This window comes from Heptranchias perlo, chromosome 30 (assembly GCF_035084215.1).
Source record: "Heptranchias perlo isolate sHepPer1 chromosome 30, sHepPer1.hap1, whole genome shotgun sequence".
Taxonomy (NCBI): Eukaryota; Metazoa; Chordata; class Chondrichthyes; order Hexanchiformes; family Hexanchidae; genus Heptranchias; species Heptranchias perlo.
The window spans coordinates 10,021,488-10,041,834 of record NC_090354.1 but is presented as its reverse complement, the minus strand read 5'-3'; the positions used below and the strand labels follow the sequence as shown (position 1 = coordinate 10,041,834).

The window sequence follows — 20,347 nt, the reverse complement described above, 5'->3', positions numbered from 1 at the left end:
AGAGAGAGATTGATGTCAGCAAACAAAGGGCCGAGGAAAATCCAAGTGGTCAGGAGCTCGGCGGGAGTAAAAGGAGCAGGTTGTGGGTTTCATAGACAAGACAGAATGATGAAGGAAGGAGAGATGTATTTGAATATACTTTATTATATACTAAATATATACTTTAATCAAAGAGAAATTATATTGTGCAGATTGCTGAGTGTCTGCAGTGAAGTGTCTCTCGCACATGTGCCCACAGACACCAGGCTGTTGTCTTTTATATTTACACAGGATGGGAACTATCTGGACATAGTATCATCAGTGGCACATAATAGGACCGTGTATTAATACTGTATGGTAGATCCTATCCTAGTCCAAACAAAGAAGTTGCTATATTGAGTAATATTTGACAAAGTTGACCCTGTTTTGGAACCTTCGATTTGGATGTCCTGTTCTTTCTCTAGCTGAAGAATGCAGAAGCAGTATTGGAGTATGAAAGAATGGCTGAGGTTGACTTTGAAAAAGGAGATTTCAGAAAGGTAATCAGACCATCATAAGTATATTGTTGGAAATGCATTAAAAATTAATTTGTAACAACTTGGGGGCTTAAAAGAGTAAATCATTTTTCTTAAATGTTGCAATGTCTAAACATCCAGCAAGTGCATGACTGGCTCACTTTCAAGGAGTTAACTTTAGAGGATCTGGAAATGTATGAAGATTAAAGGATAATAGTCTGTCCTTTCCTGGCGACTTTGCAAGCTGGTGTTTGAAAACCTCCATTCTATCAACATGTTGCTACTCTTGATTTTCAATTATTTGACCTCTTTTCCTTTTAAAGTACTTTTTTCTTCCCTCCTTTTTTCTCTTCCAAAAGCAGGTGCTGGTCTGCTCTCAGACGTTTAACAATGCTGCTCCGTAGCTGGTTAGTATAACCCTGCTACAAAGATGCACTTGGCCGTCACTCAACATCTCCCCACAGTGGCACAGCTTAGATTGGGAACTTGGGGTGCAAACCTACACCCTCCTTTGATCCTTTCTAAAAGATTCTCACCATCCATCAGGATCACTTTTTTAAAATTATACTAATTGCAAGGAATTATCCTCTTTTTCTTTAACCTGTGAGTACTAATCAATTCATTATCTCTTAGTTGACCAATGAAGTTGATGAGAGTATTCATGGTAAAGGAATTGAGCAGCTTTAACCGCCTTCACAACTGGGATCGAACGAAGGAGCTAATTGACTGGTGTCCTATGTTAAATCTTTTTCTCTGACTTGTTCTTCTGCCAGGTTGTATACTGTATGGATCGTGCCCTTGAGTTTGCTCCTGCCTGCCACCGCTTCAAAATCCTTAAAGCTGAATGCTTAGCACTGCTTGGTCGCTACCCTGATGCCCAGTCAGTAGCAAGGTAGATATTCATCACTTTGAGTACAGTAAATTTAAGTATGCTAGTCACTGTAGTTCTGCATTTTTTTAAATTGCACTCAAGGTGTGGGATATTAGTTCTGGCGAATGACTCACTTTCCATTTTGAACACCTAGAGTCAGCATCGGGCACTCCCAGGTCACTTATAGCATGGTAAGGTGTAGGGTAAAACTTTCTCTTCTCTCCCTCCACTCTAGCCTCCGTGGAGCTGCACATACTGCACCAATGTGAACTCTTCCCCCCCCCCCCCCCCCCCACCTTTTTCCTTACCAAGCATCAGAGACAGTTTTGTGCTTTAGTCACATGGACACCAAGCATTTGAGATGGTGCAAACTCATTTCACAAAGAGCTCTTACAACCAGTGGAGATTTGCAATAGGGTAAGAAATACATATCACATGTAAATTGCAAAATAGTAGGTGATAGCATTCCCCTGATGACCTAGTGAGTAAAGCGCTAAGCGAGTTAGTAAAGCACTAAGCCTTGTAAAATACTAAGCTATACAGTCCAGAATGTCCCAGGTTCGATTTCCTGCCTGTGCTGAGTTAACTGATTTCACTTGGGACATCAGTTGCAGTAGAACAATTGGCCTCATTGTGCCAGGGCTAAACGGGGGTGGGGGGAAAGCAGCCAAAATAAAGTCCTGTTCCTGATTGGTATCCGGTGACCCCTGCTGAAAGTGCATGTATGTCGACGTTGCGTGGCAACAGTATCAGGCTCGGCTGTAATGCCATCTGCTGTCAAGTAGCCTGCTGATACTCACTGTTCTGCCTCGCATGAAGAATGGCCAAGCTAACATAGGGCTGCGGTGCCCATTGAACCATACTTCAATATGAGTCGGTACCTTCAAGGGGGGGGGGAGTCTTTCGTTTTTAAAAAACCATTGGTATATAGTTTCTTTTGAAACTTTGCCCAGTTTACTGCCAGCTAAACTCTGTTCATTAATTTCAGGCGTTGGCAACCATCCTTCAACTCTGCTTGTTTTTCTTCCAGTGACATTTTGCGTATGGATTCAACTAATGCTGATGCCCTGTATGTGAGAGGGCTTTGCCTTTACTATGAGGACTGTATTGAAAAGGCTGTGCAGTTCTTCGTCCAGGCTTTAAGGATGGCACCTGATCACGAAAAGGCTCGACTCGCTTGCAGGGTAGGTACTCATGGCTCTTTTTTGAGGCTGATGGGGGGAAAGGTTGATAAAACTATTACTATAGCAATTGGTTTTTTTATAAAGAGATTTTCTCTTCCAATTGCGTGACATTTTGATGTGCTTAATGTGACTAGAGTTCTTTTAAGTGTCAATCACAGGAAGGGTAGGAGGCTTATGTCTGTCTTCTTTCCATTCTATTTGTGTGCAACTGGGCAGTATTTTCTTTTATTATTGAGCAACCTGATGAAAGTCAGCACAAAGGTTAGAAAGAGAGGAGAGAGAATGAGATAAATCAAGTGGCAAGCATGGAGGGGAAACAGAAAGTTGGATCTCCTCAATTTGTTTTGATTTGCTTGCCAGAAGACTCCAGCTGCTGTGAAACGAGGCAGCCAAATGGAATCTTTCACATTTATCAATAATTTTTTTAAAAACTGAATTGCAACTTGTTGTTTTAATTTCTTCTTATAGTGGTGAAATTTTATAGCTTAAATGTGATATTTTGAGACATTGGTATGTTTTTTGGTGATTCCATTTTAGAAAAAGAGGTAGATTTTCATCTGTATTGCCTGGCAAAGCACAAGATGGGGAAATCAGAGTGGGGTTTCAACATAACCGAGCCTGTCTGATTTTCCTTCCATTAATTTAAAAGGAACCAAAGTTGGGTGGGCTCTGTTACAGAGAGGCAATCCTCCCTGCCAGTTCTCCACTCAGGAGATACTTTTTACCAAAAATCTATCCAGTAATTTCTAAACTAAGAGCTGCATTGTGTATTAACATGGTAAAATCAGCCTTGATGCACTGAATTTGAGTTTTGGATGAACAGATGTTGGAATGTGTTCCTGTAAACCAGATTAAATCTAATTTTGTTAAACCATTCTATTGTCCACCACTGAATTTTGTGTATTATAGTGAGTTGTTACTATAATGAATGAATCTTGGAATATTAGAAGCATTGTAACAATGTTATAACCAGGGTCAGTGGAAGGCTGCATAACATCTGCAGATTTGACATGTCTGCAGAAATTTGTATCAGAGGGTTTAACAATTGATGTCTGTTAAGTCACTTTAAAACGTGGGCTACCTGATAAGTGTGTGTGTATGTATGTGTATATATATATATATATATATATATATAACTTTTTTTAAATACCCATGGCTGCAAACATACCAATGAACCAAGTGTTTGGACATCGTACATGGGAAGGGAGATATATGCAGTAGCGATGTGTGCACTTAGAGGTATTTTGTCTTGGTGTGTTTTCAATAACTCTATAAGCCACAAATGATCTGTATTGGCTAAAATGTATCTGTTATCCCTCCCTAGATTAAATTTTGAGTTTCTAGAAAGTGTACAGTGTCTTTACAGAGCACAATGGTTTGCTGCCTCAGCCAAGATCTTTATTGTGCTGATTACTTTTTATCTGCAGTGCAGCAAGGCAAGGACACTAACCGTACCACAAATTAACCCTGTTTCCAGCCAAAGTGAATGGAAAACCATTTTTGCTTTGGTATATCTCTGAAATATGGTCACCATTCTGCTATTTCATGAGTAATTTCATTTTAGCTATTGAGAAAAATGCCTACAAACCGAGATGGTGCAATGCAAGGTTGTAGCATCGCGTCCCCATAGTAGAGGGCCAACAGTGCAGGAAGTACAACCAATCATGTCTATCTTTGTGATTCTTGGATTGGGGGGTGAGACGATTCCGCAAACGAACACTTTAGAACAGTTACACAAGGTTATTATTTTCCTTCAATCCTATTTGCCAGACTATAAAATACCTGTCTATATGTACCTTATTTTTTATTAATAATTATCCACTAACGTCTGTAATTGCATTCAGATGCAGTAACTATTTATTCCCTAACTGCATTACTGACTTCACAATATCAGGCCCAGTCAGCATGGACATCAGAAGCTACAGTTGCACTGATGCCTTTCCTGGTTCCTCAACACCAAACCAGCTATAGCTTCAAGATAACTTTTAACATTCATTTCATTTCATATGAGTCGTCTTGAGCTGAAATAAAAACCAGAAATGCACAGCAGATCAGTAAGCATTTGTAAGAAAATGAAAAGTTGTTAATTTGGGTGTGATCCTTCACCAGAACTCTACTGGTTCTGTTGAACAGTGGTACCTGAAACATTAAGCTTTGTCTTTCAGAAACCTGAGGATAGATTGCCTATGGGCCCTTTTAGTGAGGCAATGATGCATGCACAACTAAAAAGGGTGTTTTTCTTCAAATTTACATTTCAATTTTAGACTATCTTGAATGATCACATTTTTGCAACGTAAAGGAAAATTTTTAATGGTTAAGCATAAATTTCTGATAAATAAGATGTTACTTTCTGACTGACAACAGTGTGGCGCTATTTATTTTCTTTCTGCAAATAGAATGCTAAAGCTTTACGAGCGAAGAAGGAAGAAGGGAACAGGGCGTTTAAAGAAGGATCCTTTGACAAGGCATATGAACTTTATACAGAAGCTCTAAAAATAGATCCAAATAACATCAAAACTAATGCTAAATTGTACTGTAATCGAGGAACAGTGGGCTCCAAGGTAAGTTGCTTGTGGTTTTTACTGTTCATTCATGTAAATGTTATTTGTAACAATCATTAGGGTAACCCCTAATTTTCCTGATGACTCAAGTTTATCCAGTGATTAACTACGTCATCCAGACCAGGAAGACCTCAGACGTGATCCCTTATTTCTTCTGAGTTGGGAGATGTCAGCTGGTGCAATGGTATGGGTGCTACAATTGTCCTCTGCAAGGTAGGGAGGGGAAAATCGACCCAAGTTTCTGCTCCTGATCACTATCTCGTGATCCCTGCTAGAAATGCACATCAAGTGAGGACGTGATTGGGCTCAGCTGTGATGTTGCCCCCTCTCCCACCACATGCCTGGCCACGACTCACTGTCTAGGCTCACCTGAATAGTAGCGATCACGACAATTGGAACCACCAAAGAATCAATGCCTCTAGGAGAGGAGGGGAGAAGATTAATGAAGGAGAAAATTCAATTCAAGTAATATATGAATAGTATAAATAACCAATAAAAACAATGTTATCTTTCCTTCCAGACTCAACATTGATTTCAATAACTTCAGATCATAACCACTGCTCCCATTTTTTCGGACAGCAAGTGCTGGTAGTGGTTCTGCTGTTGATATTTACAGCTATTCTTCACCAATCTTTTGTTTCTTAACTTGTCCCATTACCACCCTCCTTGCTTTGCACCATCATCCCTTTTGTCATTTAATCACTCTTGCCCTCTACCCTATTACAGAACTTCCCTTTTGTTCTTTCCTCCCCTCCCTCTCTTCCCCCCGCCCCCTTCCCCTGGCTCTGTACTTGCTTAAAAACTTTAACTCTTAAACATCTTCTGGTTCTGACGAAATGTCTTCGACCTGAAACATTAACTCTGTTTCTTTCTCCACAGATGCTGCCTGACTTGCTGAGCTTTTCCAGCATTATCTTTTTATTTCAGATTTCCAGCATCCGCACTATTTTCTTTGAGTATAAATAACCATTTAGGACGTTCTCTTCAAATTTGAAAAGTGTGCTGCGCTTTGAGAGGCTCCTGGGATGCTTTTATATCGGCATTACAGCTTATGAGGCTATTATATGTCTATAATTGGGGTGAAATGGTCACATGTTTAAAGAGGATTTTCAGTTTTCTACATTATCGGTGAAGAAGTTCCAATTATAAAATATACCAAATGCATTTAAAAAAGGCTTTCTGATTTGAGAGTATTTAAAGAAAGTCTGTGTGCTTCTTCTGAACTTTCAGAAACACAGCAGTGTGGCTATACCCATATTGTGTTATCACATTGTAACATGGAGAAACACCGTAGTACTAAATACAACATAGTTTTTAAAAATCCCTGTTATGACAGCTACTCCTATTTTTGAACCAGATTAAAGAATACTAAGTTCAATGGTTGGCAAATATTTTACAGCTCAATAAGATGCAACAAGCAATAGAAGACTGCACGAATGCAATAAAACTTGATGACACATATATCAAGGCATACATGAGGCGGGCACAGTGGTGAGTAACGACTGTGTTGGATTGAAGTTCAGTGTATTTGGCTTGGGATTGTGTCTGAATGTACATTTGGTTTGACTCATTGCATTTTAGGACCAGTTTGGGCCACATCCACGGGAATTGGATTGAGACTTTAAATTTCACGTACCACTCTTATAAGCTCTTATCGAACTGTGATGGTTTCAGACCCAAGAAGTAAAAGAACAGCATCCTAACCGAGTCCTCACAGAACAGTTTTTTTTTACTGAAAGAAACTGACAAATCATAGAATCATACAGCATAGAGGGAGGCCATTCGGCCCATCGTGTCTGTGCTGGCTCTTTGAAAGAGCTATACAATTAGTCCTATGGCCCTACAAATTTCTTCTTTTCATGTATATATCCAGTTCCCTTTTGAAAGTTACTATTGAATCTGCTTCCACCACCCTTTCAGGAAGTGCATTCCAGATCATAACAATTTGCTGCGTTAAAAAAAAAATTCTCCTCATTTCTCCCCTGGATTTTTTGCCAATTATCGTAAATCTGTGTTCACTGGTTACCGACCCTCCTGCCAGTGGAAACAATTTCTTCCTATCTACTCTTATCAAAATCCCTCATAATTTTGAACATCTGTATTAAATCTCCCCGTAACCTTCTCTGCTCTAAGGAGAACAATCCCACCTTCTCTAGTCTCTCCACATAACTGAAACCCCTCATCCCTGGTACCATTCTGGTAACTTCTTTGCTTTTGTACTCTGTGCCTCTGTTTATAACAAAGACAAGGACCCCGTGTGCTCTTTTTACAGCCTTATCAACTTGTCCTGCCACCTTTTTAAAGATTTGTGTAGGTGAGCCCCCAAGTCTCTTTGTTCCTGCACCCCCCCCCCCAATTAAAATTGTACCAATTAATTTATATTGCCTCCTCATTTTTCCTTCCATTGTGCATCACTTCACACTTTTCTGCATTAAATTTCATCTGCCATGTGTTTGCCCATTTCACCAGTCTGTGTGTCCTCCTGAAGCCTGCTACTATCCTCCTCACTGTTTTCTACATTTCCAAGCTTCATGTCATCTACAAGCTTTGAAATTATGCCCCTATATCCAAGTTCCAGGTCATTGATATATATCAAAAAGAGCAGTGTTTCCAATACCGACCCCTGGGTGGCACCATTGTATACTTTCCTCCAGTCTGATAAACAACCATTCACCACTACTCTGTTTTCTGTCCCTTAGCCAGTTTCATATCCATGTTGCCACTGCCCCTTTTCATTCCATGGGCTGCAATTTTGCCAAAGTCTATTATGTGACACTTCTATCAAACACCTTCTGAAAGTCCACATACACATCATCAACTGCACTACCTTCATCAACCCTCTCTGTCATTTCATTGAAGAACTCAATCAAGTTTGTCAGACACTATTTGCCTTTAACATATCCATGTTGGCTATCATTTACTAACCCATTTTCTTTCAGGTGACAATTAATTTTGACCTCGATTATGGTCATTAGAGTTTTTCTTACCGCCAACGTTAGGCTGTCTGGCCTGTAATTACCTGGTTTATCTCACTCCTTTTTTGAACAAGGATGTAACATTTGCAACCCTCCAGGCCTCTGGCATCACTCCCATATCCAAGGAAAATTGAAAGGTTGTGGCCAAAGTCTCCGTTATTTCCACATTTACTTCCCTCAGCAACCTAGGATGCATCCCATCTGGACCGGGTGACTTTTTTCTACTTTGAGCGCTGCCAGCCATTTAAGTACCTCCTCTTTATCTATTTCTATCCTATTCAATTTCTCTACTCCCTCCTCCTTTACTGTGACATTAACAGCATCCTTTTCTTTAGTGAAGACTGATGCAAAGTACTCATTTAGTACCTCAGCCATGCCCTCTACCTCCCCAAGATGATATTTTTTGTCCCTAATCCTGAACTGTATAGTACTGAAGTAAACCCACAGCACTGTCATCTATTTTGTGCCTTATTATCTTTTAATCTTCATGGGAATTGCCTCCTCTTGATATCAACAAGAAGTGCAAATGCATATTTAATATGAGAAGCACACACTATTTCCTAGCCCTGTTTGAAGTAATCTTTTTAGGATGTAGAACATTCTCTGTGGGAGGCAGTGCCAATTCCTTACCAAACTGTAGGGAACACCAAAAGAGGAAAGAACTTGCATTTATATAGTGCCTTATCGTGTCCTCAGGACGTTACAAATCACTTTACATTTAATGAATTACCTTTGAAGTGCAGTCACAGTTATTATGTAAGTAAATGTGGCAGCTAATTTTGCACGCAACAAGATCCTACAAACAGCAAATAGGACTAATGACTTGTTTAGTTTGTTTTTGGTGGTGTTGATTGAAGCAAGAATACTGGCCAGGACACCTCCCTCCTCTTCTAGTCCTGCTGTAGGACCTTTTACATCCACCCGATCAGGCAGACAGGGCTCTGTTTAACCTCTCATCAAAAGACAGCGTATCTGACATTGTCGCATTTCCTTGATACTGCACTGAAATGTCAGCTTAGATTATATGTTCAGATCCTGGAGTGGAGCTTGAACCCACGGCCTTCTGACATAGAGACAAAAGTACTGCCAACTGCGCCAAGTTCACACTAATGGCTGGGAATGTGAAAGTGAAGATTGGACTCTTCAGGAGCTCTCTTTGTAAACACTGGGAATCCGAGAGCATTTTGTTATGTGGCTGGCAGGGCTATTTATGTTGAATTTTTACATTTTATTTATTTTTATACCCTGTAGTTATATGGATACAGAACAATATGAAGAAGCTGTAAGAGATTATGAGAAAGTTTACCAGACAGAAAAAACAAAAGGTAAAATAATAAGACCGTCCTGGGGATGTTGATGTAAAGCTTCAAAACTAAATGTCTCGCAAAAAATATTTATTCAGCAAAGCAAGCAGAATCGATCTATTATTTGTTGAAATTGTTCTTTGGTTATATCAGATGAGCTGCATTATTTTAGTGGTATACAAAGTGAAGTGTGATAGCCAGTGTGCCTTAGAATGGTTTGTGTTGCAGACAACCCTGGAGGCTGTTTCTGGTGGCAGTAGCATTAGGGTGTACTGCTGCACTTACCCGATGAGTTTTGGTTGTGTTAGAGCTATATGATTTACCTAATTGCAGGTGAGATGACATGTGTTCCACTCTTAGTGTTTGAGGGACAGGACCTAACCTGTTTCTCTCGCCACCAAAGTATGTTTTCTTGATTTATGTTTTTCGGGAAGGTTGGGAATGGAACTTCGTGATCTCTAAAGTGCAAGTCAGCAGGTGGGTAGGAGGGAAGTCACTGATAGAATAACATGAATGGGCTCTGAATGCTGTGAGTTTGATGGGCTGAATGGCCTTCTCTTGCTCTGAGTTTTATGTTTTTTTAAAAATTCCATAACCAAACTTTTGAGAACTGCAGAAGTTTGTGACTTGGGCTATTCAAATTTCTCTATCGCTAGTGGCTATATATTCTTTTGTGAGTGTGAAAGGATCAGTAACTTCTCAACACACTGCATGTCACAGGGTGCATCCTGATGCCAGAGGCAATTTAACTCATCCAGAAAGAAACTACAGTCCCCCATCACTTTTTTAAATGATCGCAGGCTTTTTTTTTGGATTCTGCTACCCTACCCAGAAGTCAATTCCATATGTTGGTTGAGCTTCCTGGTGTCAATCCTAAATTTGTCTTTCACTAGTCTGAATTTGTGTTCCTTATATCCTCCTGAAGTAGTGTCACTGAGTTATAATGGGTTTTATCGCAAGTGAGAAAAATGTCAACCAGACATCACCTTTACTCTTGGCTGTGAGACTCTGAATTTTGATGTACAGTTCACTATTGTTAACTTGTTAGACAATTATTATAAGATGTGAAATGCAGACTCTTTGGAGTTTTGTGCCTTTAGAATAAACTCTCTTAATCTGAAGGGTATACAACAACTTTACAAAAAGAAACGTAGCCTACTTTGGAAAAAATGGACTGTGTTTCGTGCTGGCAAAGGGAGCCAAGGTTGAATAGATACAACTTTAAAATGGCTCAAGACTCCCTCGTCCATACAGCACACAATCATTATCATCTTTTAGAATACAGGCTTTTATGGAGCATTAACTAAAACTGTCTGTGTTGGTCAAGTATTGCATTTTATTTAATTTGTTTCTGATGCTGTAAATATTTACCAATCTGACCTTTGTGAATGGTCTGATAATAAATCTAGTTTGGTCAATCAGTTAAATTTAAATGATGCGGTGACATTTTAGTGTTTTGACACCAAGTGGGTATCAGTGATATTTGGAAGGTTGAGTTGTAGATCTTATTTAGGATCGATCTTACGTATAATTTTTGACTTTCAAATGGTTGAGATGGCAAACGGTTTGGATAACTGAAAGCTTAAGAAATTAGAAAATGCTAACTGCACCTTGAAAATGAAATAAAAACAGAAAATGGTGGAAACACAGAGCAGGTCCAAAGAGAAGGATTAATGTTTTGCATTATATCCTTCATCAAAACTGAACGATAAGCAAGTATTTCAGTGTAATTAGAAAATGATCAAGTAAAAATAGTGGGGCAGAAACAACCGAATCCAATCATAGGGAAAGAGTTATTGGGATGAAATACCTGTAAACGGCTTAATTTTTTTTTAAATCGCCTCAGTGATGCAATGGAAAGATTTTGAAAAAAGAAACACAATAATGTGAAAATAGATGAGGGTGAAAAGACATGGGAAAGGCCCACACTAAAGAAAAGACCAGAACAAGAGGGAAATTGGAGAAAGGGGAAGAGCATCTGCAAATGCAGGCCCTGAAATGAAAACATAAGTAATGTGTTTAGAATTATTTAAAATTAAACATGCTTAGTTATTACTTTTTCCCTCAGTGGTTCAGCAAGTGAACCGTAACAAGCACAGCCCGTAACATTTAGGTTCTTTATTTTTGTTATTAGAGCACAAGCAGCTTCTTAAGAATGCACAACTCGAACTGAAGAAGAGCAAACGAAAAGATTACTACAAAATTCTTGGTGTTGACAAAAATGCTTCAGAAGATGAAATTAAAAAAGCCTACAGGAAGCGGGCACTGATGCATCATCCAGGTATGTGCTCCTGTGATTTACAGCACTTCCCAAACAAATGTTGGGTTTGAGACCCAGTTGAGTTGAAATTAATTTTGCTTTCTCTGAAAAGAATGTTGCTTTAAGTAGAAAATAAGAAGCAAATCCAGCTACATTTATTTATAATTTGAAGACGCTTTAAATGAAGACATTTTTTTGCGTGATTGTGCCTTTTGGACTTGCCTTGTTTTGCCTGTGCATTTGTACTCTTTAAAAGAAAGCCACTATGCTTAATTGGGAGTCGAAAAAGTGAAGAATTTTCCCTCATACCTTCTGAAGTGTTCTTTGTATTTTCATAGAAATGATATGAATGGGCTCTGAATGGAGTGGGTTCGATGGGCTGAATGGCCTTCTCTTGCTGTAAATTTTATGTTTTTATAAAATTCCACAACCGAACTTTTAGGCACTGCAGAAGTTTCTGTGACTTAAGCTATTCAAATGTCTTTATCGCTAAATTTAGCCATACATTCTTTTGTGAGTGTAAAAAGGTAAATAATTTCTCAACACATTGATGCAAGAGGCAATTTAACTCATCCAGAAAAAACCTACAGTCCCCCATCACTGAATCAAACTGTTCATCCAAAGCCCATTGTCTCTGTGCCAATGTTAGCTCTACAACTGGAACTGTCTAATCTAATGCCACTTCCCTGCCCTGTCTCCCTATTTTACGTTCTTCCTTTTCAAATTTCTAGCTACTTAAATTTTTCACTCTTTGTCTTTTCTGTACCTTTCGTAACATTGAAAAATTAAATACCTGCTCAACCTTCTCTGTTCTAATACAGAAAGCCCGATTGTTTGAGCCCTTCTTTGGAACTATAATCTCTAATTCCTGACATCATTATAGTGAATCTTTGCTGTACCCTTTGCTTGGCCCTAATGTCCTTCCAATAATGGAGTGCTCAGAACGGCATACAGTACTCTCCAGCTGTGGCTTAACCAAATATTAAGCCTTGTGCAAATATGTAAAACTAAATCTCTTCTATCATTTTTACGGCCTTTTGTACCTGCAATCCCATTTTTAAAGATCTATGTATCTGTACCCCTAGATTCCCCTGTTCTTCCACTCTACGAATTGTACTAGTTAGGGTATACTTCATTTTGTTGTGATTTTTTTTCAAAATATATTACTTCTCATTTATCTGCATTGAACTGCATCTGCTACTTACTGGCCTACTCTGCTAACTTTTGTGTCTCCTGCACACTATCGCAGTTTGCTGCGACGCCTAATTTGGTATCATCTACATACTTCAATATCATTCCTCTTGAACCTATATACAAGTCATTTATATAAATAGAAAACAAAGAGCTCTTCGTTGCCAGCTATCTTATTTTGAGAGAATTGGCCATGCTGTTGCGGGAAATATTTTCTGGCCAAATTGTTTCAGGACCTGATACTACTTTACACGTGGAGGCATTGACTCTGGAGTAGGCTGCCACCTAGTGTGATATTTGGAAAATTACCTGGTACATTCAGAATGAAATAGGTTCAACAAGCAGCAGGAGAAATACAGTGAAACCTGTACAAACGAACACCTGCAAAAAACGGACACTCATTGGCAGTCCCAAATAATTTACATTGTAAAATATACAAGCTGCACCTTGAAACAATGGACACTCGCAAATTACAAGCTACGAATAGCCTTCAATATACCAAGTCTGTTTACAACTTGAAACACGGGACATGCAGGTTAAGTGCGAGGTGGCAGCAGCTGAAAGAAACAGCTTTTGTGGAATGGAGATCTCTTCTCAGCATCCATAGTGGCAGAGAAACCGCTCGATCTCTGAGGTTAAATACTTGCCGCCTCTATCCCAGGGATAGTGGTTTCTCCGCCGTTATGGATGTTGAGTAAACAACTTCCCATTCTACAAAAGCCGGGAACCGCACCTGGCAACGGCAAATCTCACTCCACGTGAAAAAAGACACTTATTTGAGGTACCGTAAGACTAACTGACTAACGGGAGTCAGAACAATGTTGAACAGCATTAATTTTAAATCGAATCATTTCTTGCCTTTTCCGTGGAGCTCGTCACTGGCTACTGCTCGGTGCCGTCATCCGCAGAGAGCCATGGCCGCCCGGGGGAGTCGGGAATCGGGGGCCCTGAAATTGCGGGTGTTCGGGGGGGGGGGACTCAAAAGTTGGGGGAGAGATGGAGAGAATGGTTTTCCCTCTTCGCCTGCTCATGGGTGGCCTCCTGGTTCTTCGAACTCCTCACACAACAGCTGCTGACGCAAAACCATAAATAAAGAATCGCAACTACAGTGGACCCAACCTTTATAAGGCAAGTTCAATAACGTAGCAGATCCCAGGATCAGGACATCTCTCCCTCAATGGAAAAGGACCCCCAGGATAACAATGAACTGGGAAAACCAACAACAGAAAATGAATTGAAATCTCATCCTGCTGGTCGGGCTCCAGAATTAGGTACAGTCCCAGGTGAGGGCGAAAAAAAGAAGGAATGCTGCAGGATACACAGCCAATCCAAGGATGTTTACTGTACATACAATGACCATTTAGAAAATAGGAACACCTGCAAATAAAGGAGACCTGATGCGAGTCCCTTATGTGCCACTAATTTGCAGGTTTCGCTGTATATGTTTCACGGTAGAAGAACAGTAAACATAGCCTGCATATTGAAATCCACAGTGAGATGTGCTGAGTTTGCTTTTCTTCATGTGTGACTGAGTTCCTCCATTTTACAAGGATCCTAATATAATTCAGGCATTGGGTTTTTGCCATTCTGTGAGCTCTGTCAATATTCAAGCTCCATCTAGTGGCAAAAAGTACACAGCAGTAAATCAGTTCACTCACTCGGTTGCCAAAACCTTCTGCCGATTTTTGAGGCTGCCGATCTGGAATTTTCCACCCGTAGGAGAATTATCTGTTCAACGTTGATTTTTGCTGTGAGCCTTTTGTCATCTTGAATTTACGAAGTGCTTGTACAGAATCTGTGGACTCTTTTGTTTATTTGAAATGTTGCTGAATGTACAAACAGTGGGATTTTACTTTGATATGTCAAAACTTCATTGCTATTCACCCACTCGTCGTGATGGACAACAAGCCCAGCTGAACTGATAACTAGTAAATAGGTTCCCCCCCCACCATTTTCCCATTCCTAGACCTAATTAATCTCAAGCACAGTCATAGCAAGAAACCTGGATGTATCAATGCAATCCTCCTGCAAGCATAGTGCAATCAAAATATCAGTGGCTTTATAAATTGTATATGTAAACATCCACTTCCATGAAATATATTTGTGGATATACACCTAAATGTACAATGGCCTGAAAATATATATGAAAGTTACACATTTGAGAATTCAAAAAAAAATTTGCAAGAAAAACACACTTCACTGCTAACTGGCCCCTTTCCCTCGGTGCACAGATCGACATAGTAGTGCCAGTCCAGAGGTACAGAAAGAAGAGGAAAAGAAATTTAAAGAAGTGGGAGAAGCTTTCAGTATTCTGTCAGATCCAAAGAAGAAAGCACGTTATGATAGCGGTCAGGATTTGGATGATGACGGCATGAACTCTGGTGGTAAGTGCTCCTCTCTAGAAAAACTGTCGGCTGGTGTTCAACCCTTTAACCAGCAGCATTTCCATACAGCTTTAAATTGCCATCCTACGCAGACTATCAGTCTGATTTTAATTTATAATCAGAAATTTCTAATACAGAATCGGGTAACCCATTCAAACTCATTTATAAGCTAATGACTTTTATGGGAAAAGCATTGGCCGGGATCTTCCATTCCCCCCCCCCCCCCCCCCCCCCACCTCCAAAACCATTCTCTTACCTACAATCAGAGGATGGGGTCATTTGTATTTGCAGTACTGTTTGCAGCTTGTCTACAGCCATATCTACATTAAGCATTGCATGCTTACTTCAGAACTACTGCAGAACAACTTCTTGCATTCACCTGATTGGCAGTCCCCAGGCTGACTGTCGCTGTGAAGAGACCATGATTACAATAAAACATTTTATTTGGTGTTCAAGCGTTGCGAAATAGGTGAAAAGAAAATGTGTAATTCTTGGGTTATTTGAACCAAATGTACATTTGCAATGGCCTTGGATGAATATGTGGAACTACTGAACAGGAACAGTGTGAGATTTCCCCAGTGGACTAGTGGTAAACGCACTGTTTGGCACGGTGCAGAGCCAGAAACACCTTGTCTGTGCTGTTACGCCATCTCAGCATTTCTGGGCTAGATCTAGGAAGATCGTCTAGTATTGCTGCCCCCGATTGTTAACCAGTGACTTCTGCTGGAAAACTGTTTGTGTGGACACCATGCACCAGATTTGGTTCCAATAGCCCTCGTGGGCTAACTGAGAGCCATCAGCACCTGTCGAACCTTGATCCAGCATGAGTCATTTCAGGAGAAAACTGGAAAAAGAAAAAGCATGCAAAATAGAAATTTTAGGTTTGCTTTACCTACAGACAGCTGCTTGTGATCCTTGTTTTCATTACAGTTAAGTTAATATTTTTTTTTGTTGCAGATTTTGATGCTAATAATATTTTCAAGGCGTTTTTCGGTAGCCCGGGTGGCTTCAGTTTTGAAGGTGAGTTTTAAGATTCACAAGCATGATACCAGAACTGAGAGGATATACTTAACAGGGAAGGCTGAACAGGCTGGAGCTCTTTTCTCTGGAAAAGAGAAGGCTGAGGGGTGAGCTGATAGAGGTGTTTCAAATTATAAAGGGGTCTGATAGGGTAGACGTAGAGAAAATGTTTCCACTTGTGGGGGAGATCAAAACTAGGGACCATAAATATAAGATAGTCACTAATAAATCCAATAGGGAATTCAGGAGAAACTTCTTTACCTAGAGAGTGGTTAGAATGTGGAACTCGCTACCACAAGGAGTAGTTGAGGCAAGTAGCATAGATACATTTAAGGGGAAGCTGGATAAGCACATGAGGGAGAAAGGAATGGAAGGTTATGCTGATAGGGTTCGATGAAGAGGGATGGGAGGAGGCTCGTGTGGAGCATAAACGCCGGCATAGACCAGTTGGGCGGAATGGCCTGTTCCTGTATTATAGACACCATGTAGTTCTATATGTAATATGTAATTTCGAACACTTGATATATACAAAATGTATAATCGTTTGCTTTTAATTTAAATCGAAGATTGCAATGTAAGGGCTCCCCCCCCCCCAATTACCCAATGGGTAGAGGCAAGACTTCCAGTGCTCCCTGCTAGAAAATGCTCCTGTGTGGAAGTAAGAATTGGATCAGGCTAAGCTGTGATGCCATGCATGAATAAATAGCTCAACAACATTCACTCTCTAGGCTCACATGAAAAATGGCCATTTTGATGAGGTACCCATGGAATCTTAATCCACTTTCAGGACTTTCAAGAGAGAGTAGGAGCAAATATTTTTAGATAGATGAAGAAGGCCTTTCAGCTTATTTTGACCTCAGTCTCCCAGAATACCAACCGTACGGTCTTCCCAATAGAGGTAAATAGGACTTCGGTAAAATGTCTCAGCTGAAAGATGGATAAAATCCAACTATGGTGTGACATAAACCCACAGCCTTCCAGTAATACTCGAGTTACTCACCGCAGCCTGTAATATCAGTGACTCACCGCAGCCTGTAATATCAGTGACTCACCGCAGCCTGTAATATCAGTGACTCACCGCAGCCTGTAATATCAGTGACTCACCGCAGCCTGTAATATCAGTGACTCACCGCAGCCTGTAATATCAGTGACTCACCGCAGCCTGTAATATCAGTGACTCACCGCAGCCTGTAATATCAGTGACTCACCGCAGCCTGTAATATCAGTGACTCACCGCAGCCTGTAATATCAGTGACTCACCGCAGCCTGTAATATCAGTGACTCACCGCAGCCTGTAATATCAGTGACTCACCGCAGCCTGTAATATCAGTGACTCACCGCAGCCTGTAATATCAGTGACTCACCGCAGCCTGTAATATCAGTGACTCACCGCAGCCTGTAATATCAGTGACTCACCGCAGCCTGTAATATCAGTGACTCACCACAGCCTGTAATATCAGTGACTCACCACAGCCTGTAATATCAGTGACTCACCACAGCCTGTAATATCAGTGACTCATCACAGCCTGTAATATCAGTGACTCGCCACAGCCTGTAATATCAGTGACTCGCCACAGCCTGTAATATCAGTGACTCGCCACAGCCTGTAATATCAGTGACTCGCCGCAGCCTGTAATATCAGTGACTCATCACAGCCTTTCAATAATACTCGAGTTACTCGCCACAGCCTTTCAATAATACTCGAGTTACTCGCCGCATCCGTTCAATAATACTCGAGTTACTCGCCGCAGCCTTTCAATAATACTCGAGTTACTCGCCGCAGCCTTTCAATAATACTCGAGTTACTCACCGCAGCCTGCCAATAATACTAGAGTTACTCACCGCAGCCTGCCAATAATACTAGAGTTACTCACCGCAGCCTGCCAATAATACTAGAGTTACTCACCATAACAATGCCCAGTTTACTCAAACAACCTTCCAGTAATGCCAAACTTATTCACGCAAACTTCAAATGGTGAGTTACTAGAGATCTGATGTGCTATCCATTGCACCACTTTGCAATCTAACATGTATGCAGAGGGCCCTTTTTATCAGGAACAATTCTTGTCCAGTACAATAATCTATCTAACCAAATGGAAGTTGACATTCAAATAAAGTACATTTGTAGGTGTTTAAGATTGGTTGTTGATGCTAATACTTGATTTTTTTTTCTCTCTCTTTTCAGCTTCTGGTCCTGGGAATTTTTTCTTCCAGTTTGGCTAATGCACAACTTTTTGTTCAATGTCACTGGGTGTAACTCAAACAAAAATAAATAAATACCCTTGTTTCCCTGTGTTTAATCTATTTAGAGGAAAAACTTTCATGTTTCAGTTGAATACCTCTTGTATTCATGTAACTGTATGTTTTGTTGAAGAAGAAGCCGTCGTCACAGGATGTGAAGCTGACCTATTAATGCTTTGTTTTTATAATCATATTAATTAAAAATAAAAAGGATTACCTCATTTTGAAGTATGCAGTCCCTCACGCTAATGATCTTCAGTTAGGTAAATAAAGGCCTTTGAGCTTTTGTATAGATGAGAGTATTTCCTCCAACACAGGAAAAATCCGCTGTTCATTCAAAACAAAAATGGCGCTCATACTTGATGAGACGGTGGATTTTTCTATGCTGCTATTCAGCAGAATGATCAACTTTTAAATGATTGCTGGAGCGGCTCACTTTGCCAGCCTCTCTGCATAGTCCAATTTTCATGTTGCCCTTCCTAGTAATCAACCTTGCTAGTGAAAAGAACGTTTGCTACTGACGGTTACAGGTGCTAGCTTCAACTCGCTGCCTACAGGGACGGGGGAGAAAAAAAGAGAGGAAAACATTTCAATTAAAGGCATGTTTTGATACATCCTAGCTTTACGACTGGACTCGCAGTAACCTTTCCATTTTAAGCTTCATCGATTTAGGAAATCTCTGAACCAATACAATTGCATTTCATAGTAGCACAAAGATCATCTGAACAAAGCACCAAAATTCTGGAAGCCTTGAAGTGCTCCATTAACGCTTTAAGGAAGTTATCTGTATGTATAAATTAACTGTTCTACCTGCATGTGCTTAGTGTATGACTACACATAGTGAGCTACAATTGCGAAAGTAAAATTACCATGAAAGGAAACATGGAACCCCCACCCACCCTCTTCATTGTTGCTGTACGTCAGTTACAGTGCCCCATAAACACTATGTTCACTTACCAAAAAAATCACATTTTTGACGTGATTCATTGCCAAGATGTTTCAGGCCCTCCCACCGTGGGGAGACCGAGAGTGTCTCATGCTCACACTATTAGCAGTTTAGGTGAGTTGATTCTGTATTGCTATTTCCTAATCACAAGAGTCAGGAGTTTGATGCCATCTACAAATTCTTCTGAACAGATGTACCTTTTTGCTAAACAAGTACCCTGTTCTAGAGAACTGCCTAAACTGTGTGGGAGCAATAGCAGAACTGGTTGTTTTTTTTACAAACTTACTGCACCATTAGAAGCAGGTTCTTAAGTATCAGACAGACTCTGGGAGGCTCTATGTGCGAGGCAAATTGCCACAGACTGCTCAGTTTCTAGCTGCTGCTTACAAAGTGACCGAGGCTTCAAGCCTGTAGAATAGAGTCTGAGGCAAGGAGGTTTAATGAGGGGTTGAGAAAAGTATAAATTTAAAATTGTACATTTGTATTTATTGGCCCATTGCATTCTTTGTGTGTTTATGCATTTGATTATGATGTTTTCCAGTGTGCAAGAGTATTTTGGTGATGTGGGAATAGGAAGGAGGGAAAATAGCTTTAGAGTAAATACTCCGCCTCCATGCATATTGCATAGTAGATTTTTTTTTAAAATTGAAGTAACGTCTGGAAGGAAAGTGTTGTTTATCTGTCTTGAAAAAATATTGTATTTAAACTAAGTATGTAAAGCCTTTTTTCTTTTTTAAAAAAAAAGAAAAACACCTCAGTAAATGTAGAATAATTCACAAAACACGAGTGTCTTGTGTTAAAACCGTGATTATTTGAACTGCAGTGTGCAGAAATGGAAGGGACAGCTGTACATCAACAAGTCTCCCGTCAGCCAGTAACTCATTTCCATAAAGCGTCTAAGTTAACAAACCTCGCA

The 20,347-nt window shown here is 40.1% G+C and overlaps 1 protein-coding gene across 1 annotated transcript in view; it reads left to right on the top strand.

The window, feature by feature from the left end:
- Positions 1–18,706, top strand: part of dnajc7 (DnaJ (Hsp40) homolog, subfamily C, member 7) — a 35,705-nt gene extending 16,999 nt beyond the window's left edge. Inside the window, exons 5-14 of the mRNA XM_067968872.1 lie at positions 444–518; positions 1,268–1,386; positions 2,396–2,549; positions 4,946–5,110; positions 6,510–6,601; positions 9,337–9,410; positions 11,524–11,670; positions 15,072–15,224; positions 16,182–16,244; positions 18,430–18,706. Of these exons, the coding sequence (XP_067824973.1) occupies positions 444–518; positions 1,268–1,386; positions 2,396–2,549; positions 4,946–5,110; positions 6,510–6,601; positions 9,337–9,410; positions 11,524–11,670; positions 15,072–15,224; positions 16,182–16,244; positions 18,430–18,467 (1,080 nt within the window). The 3' untranslated portion in view covers positions 18,468–18,706. The remainder of the gene's footprint in view (positions 1–443; positions 519–1,267; positions 1,387–2,395; positions 2,550–4,945; positions 5,111–6,509; positions 6,602–9,336; positions 9,411–11,523; positions 11,671–15,071; positions 15,225–16,181; positions 16,245–18,429) is intronic.
- Positions 18,707–20,347: the final 1,641 nt, after the last annotated feature.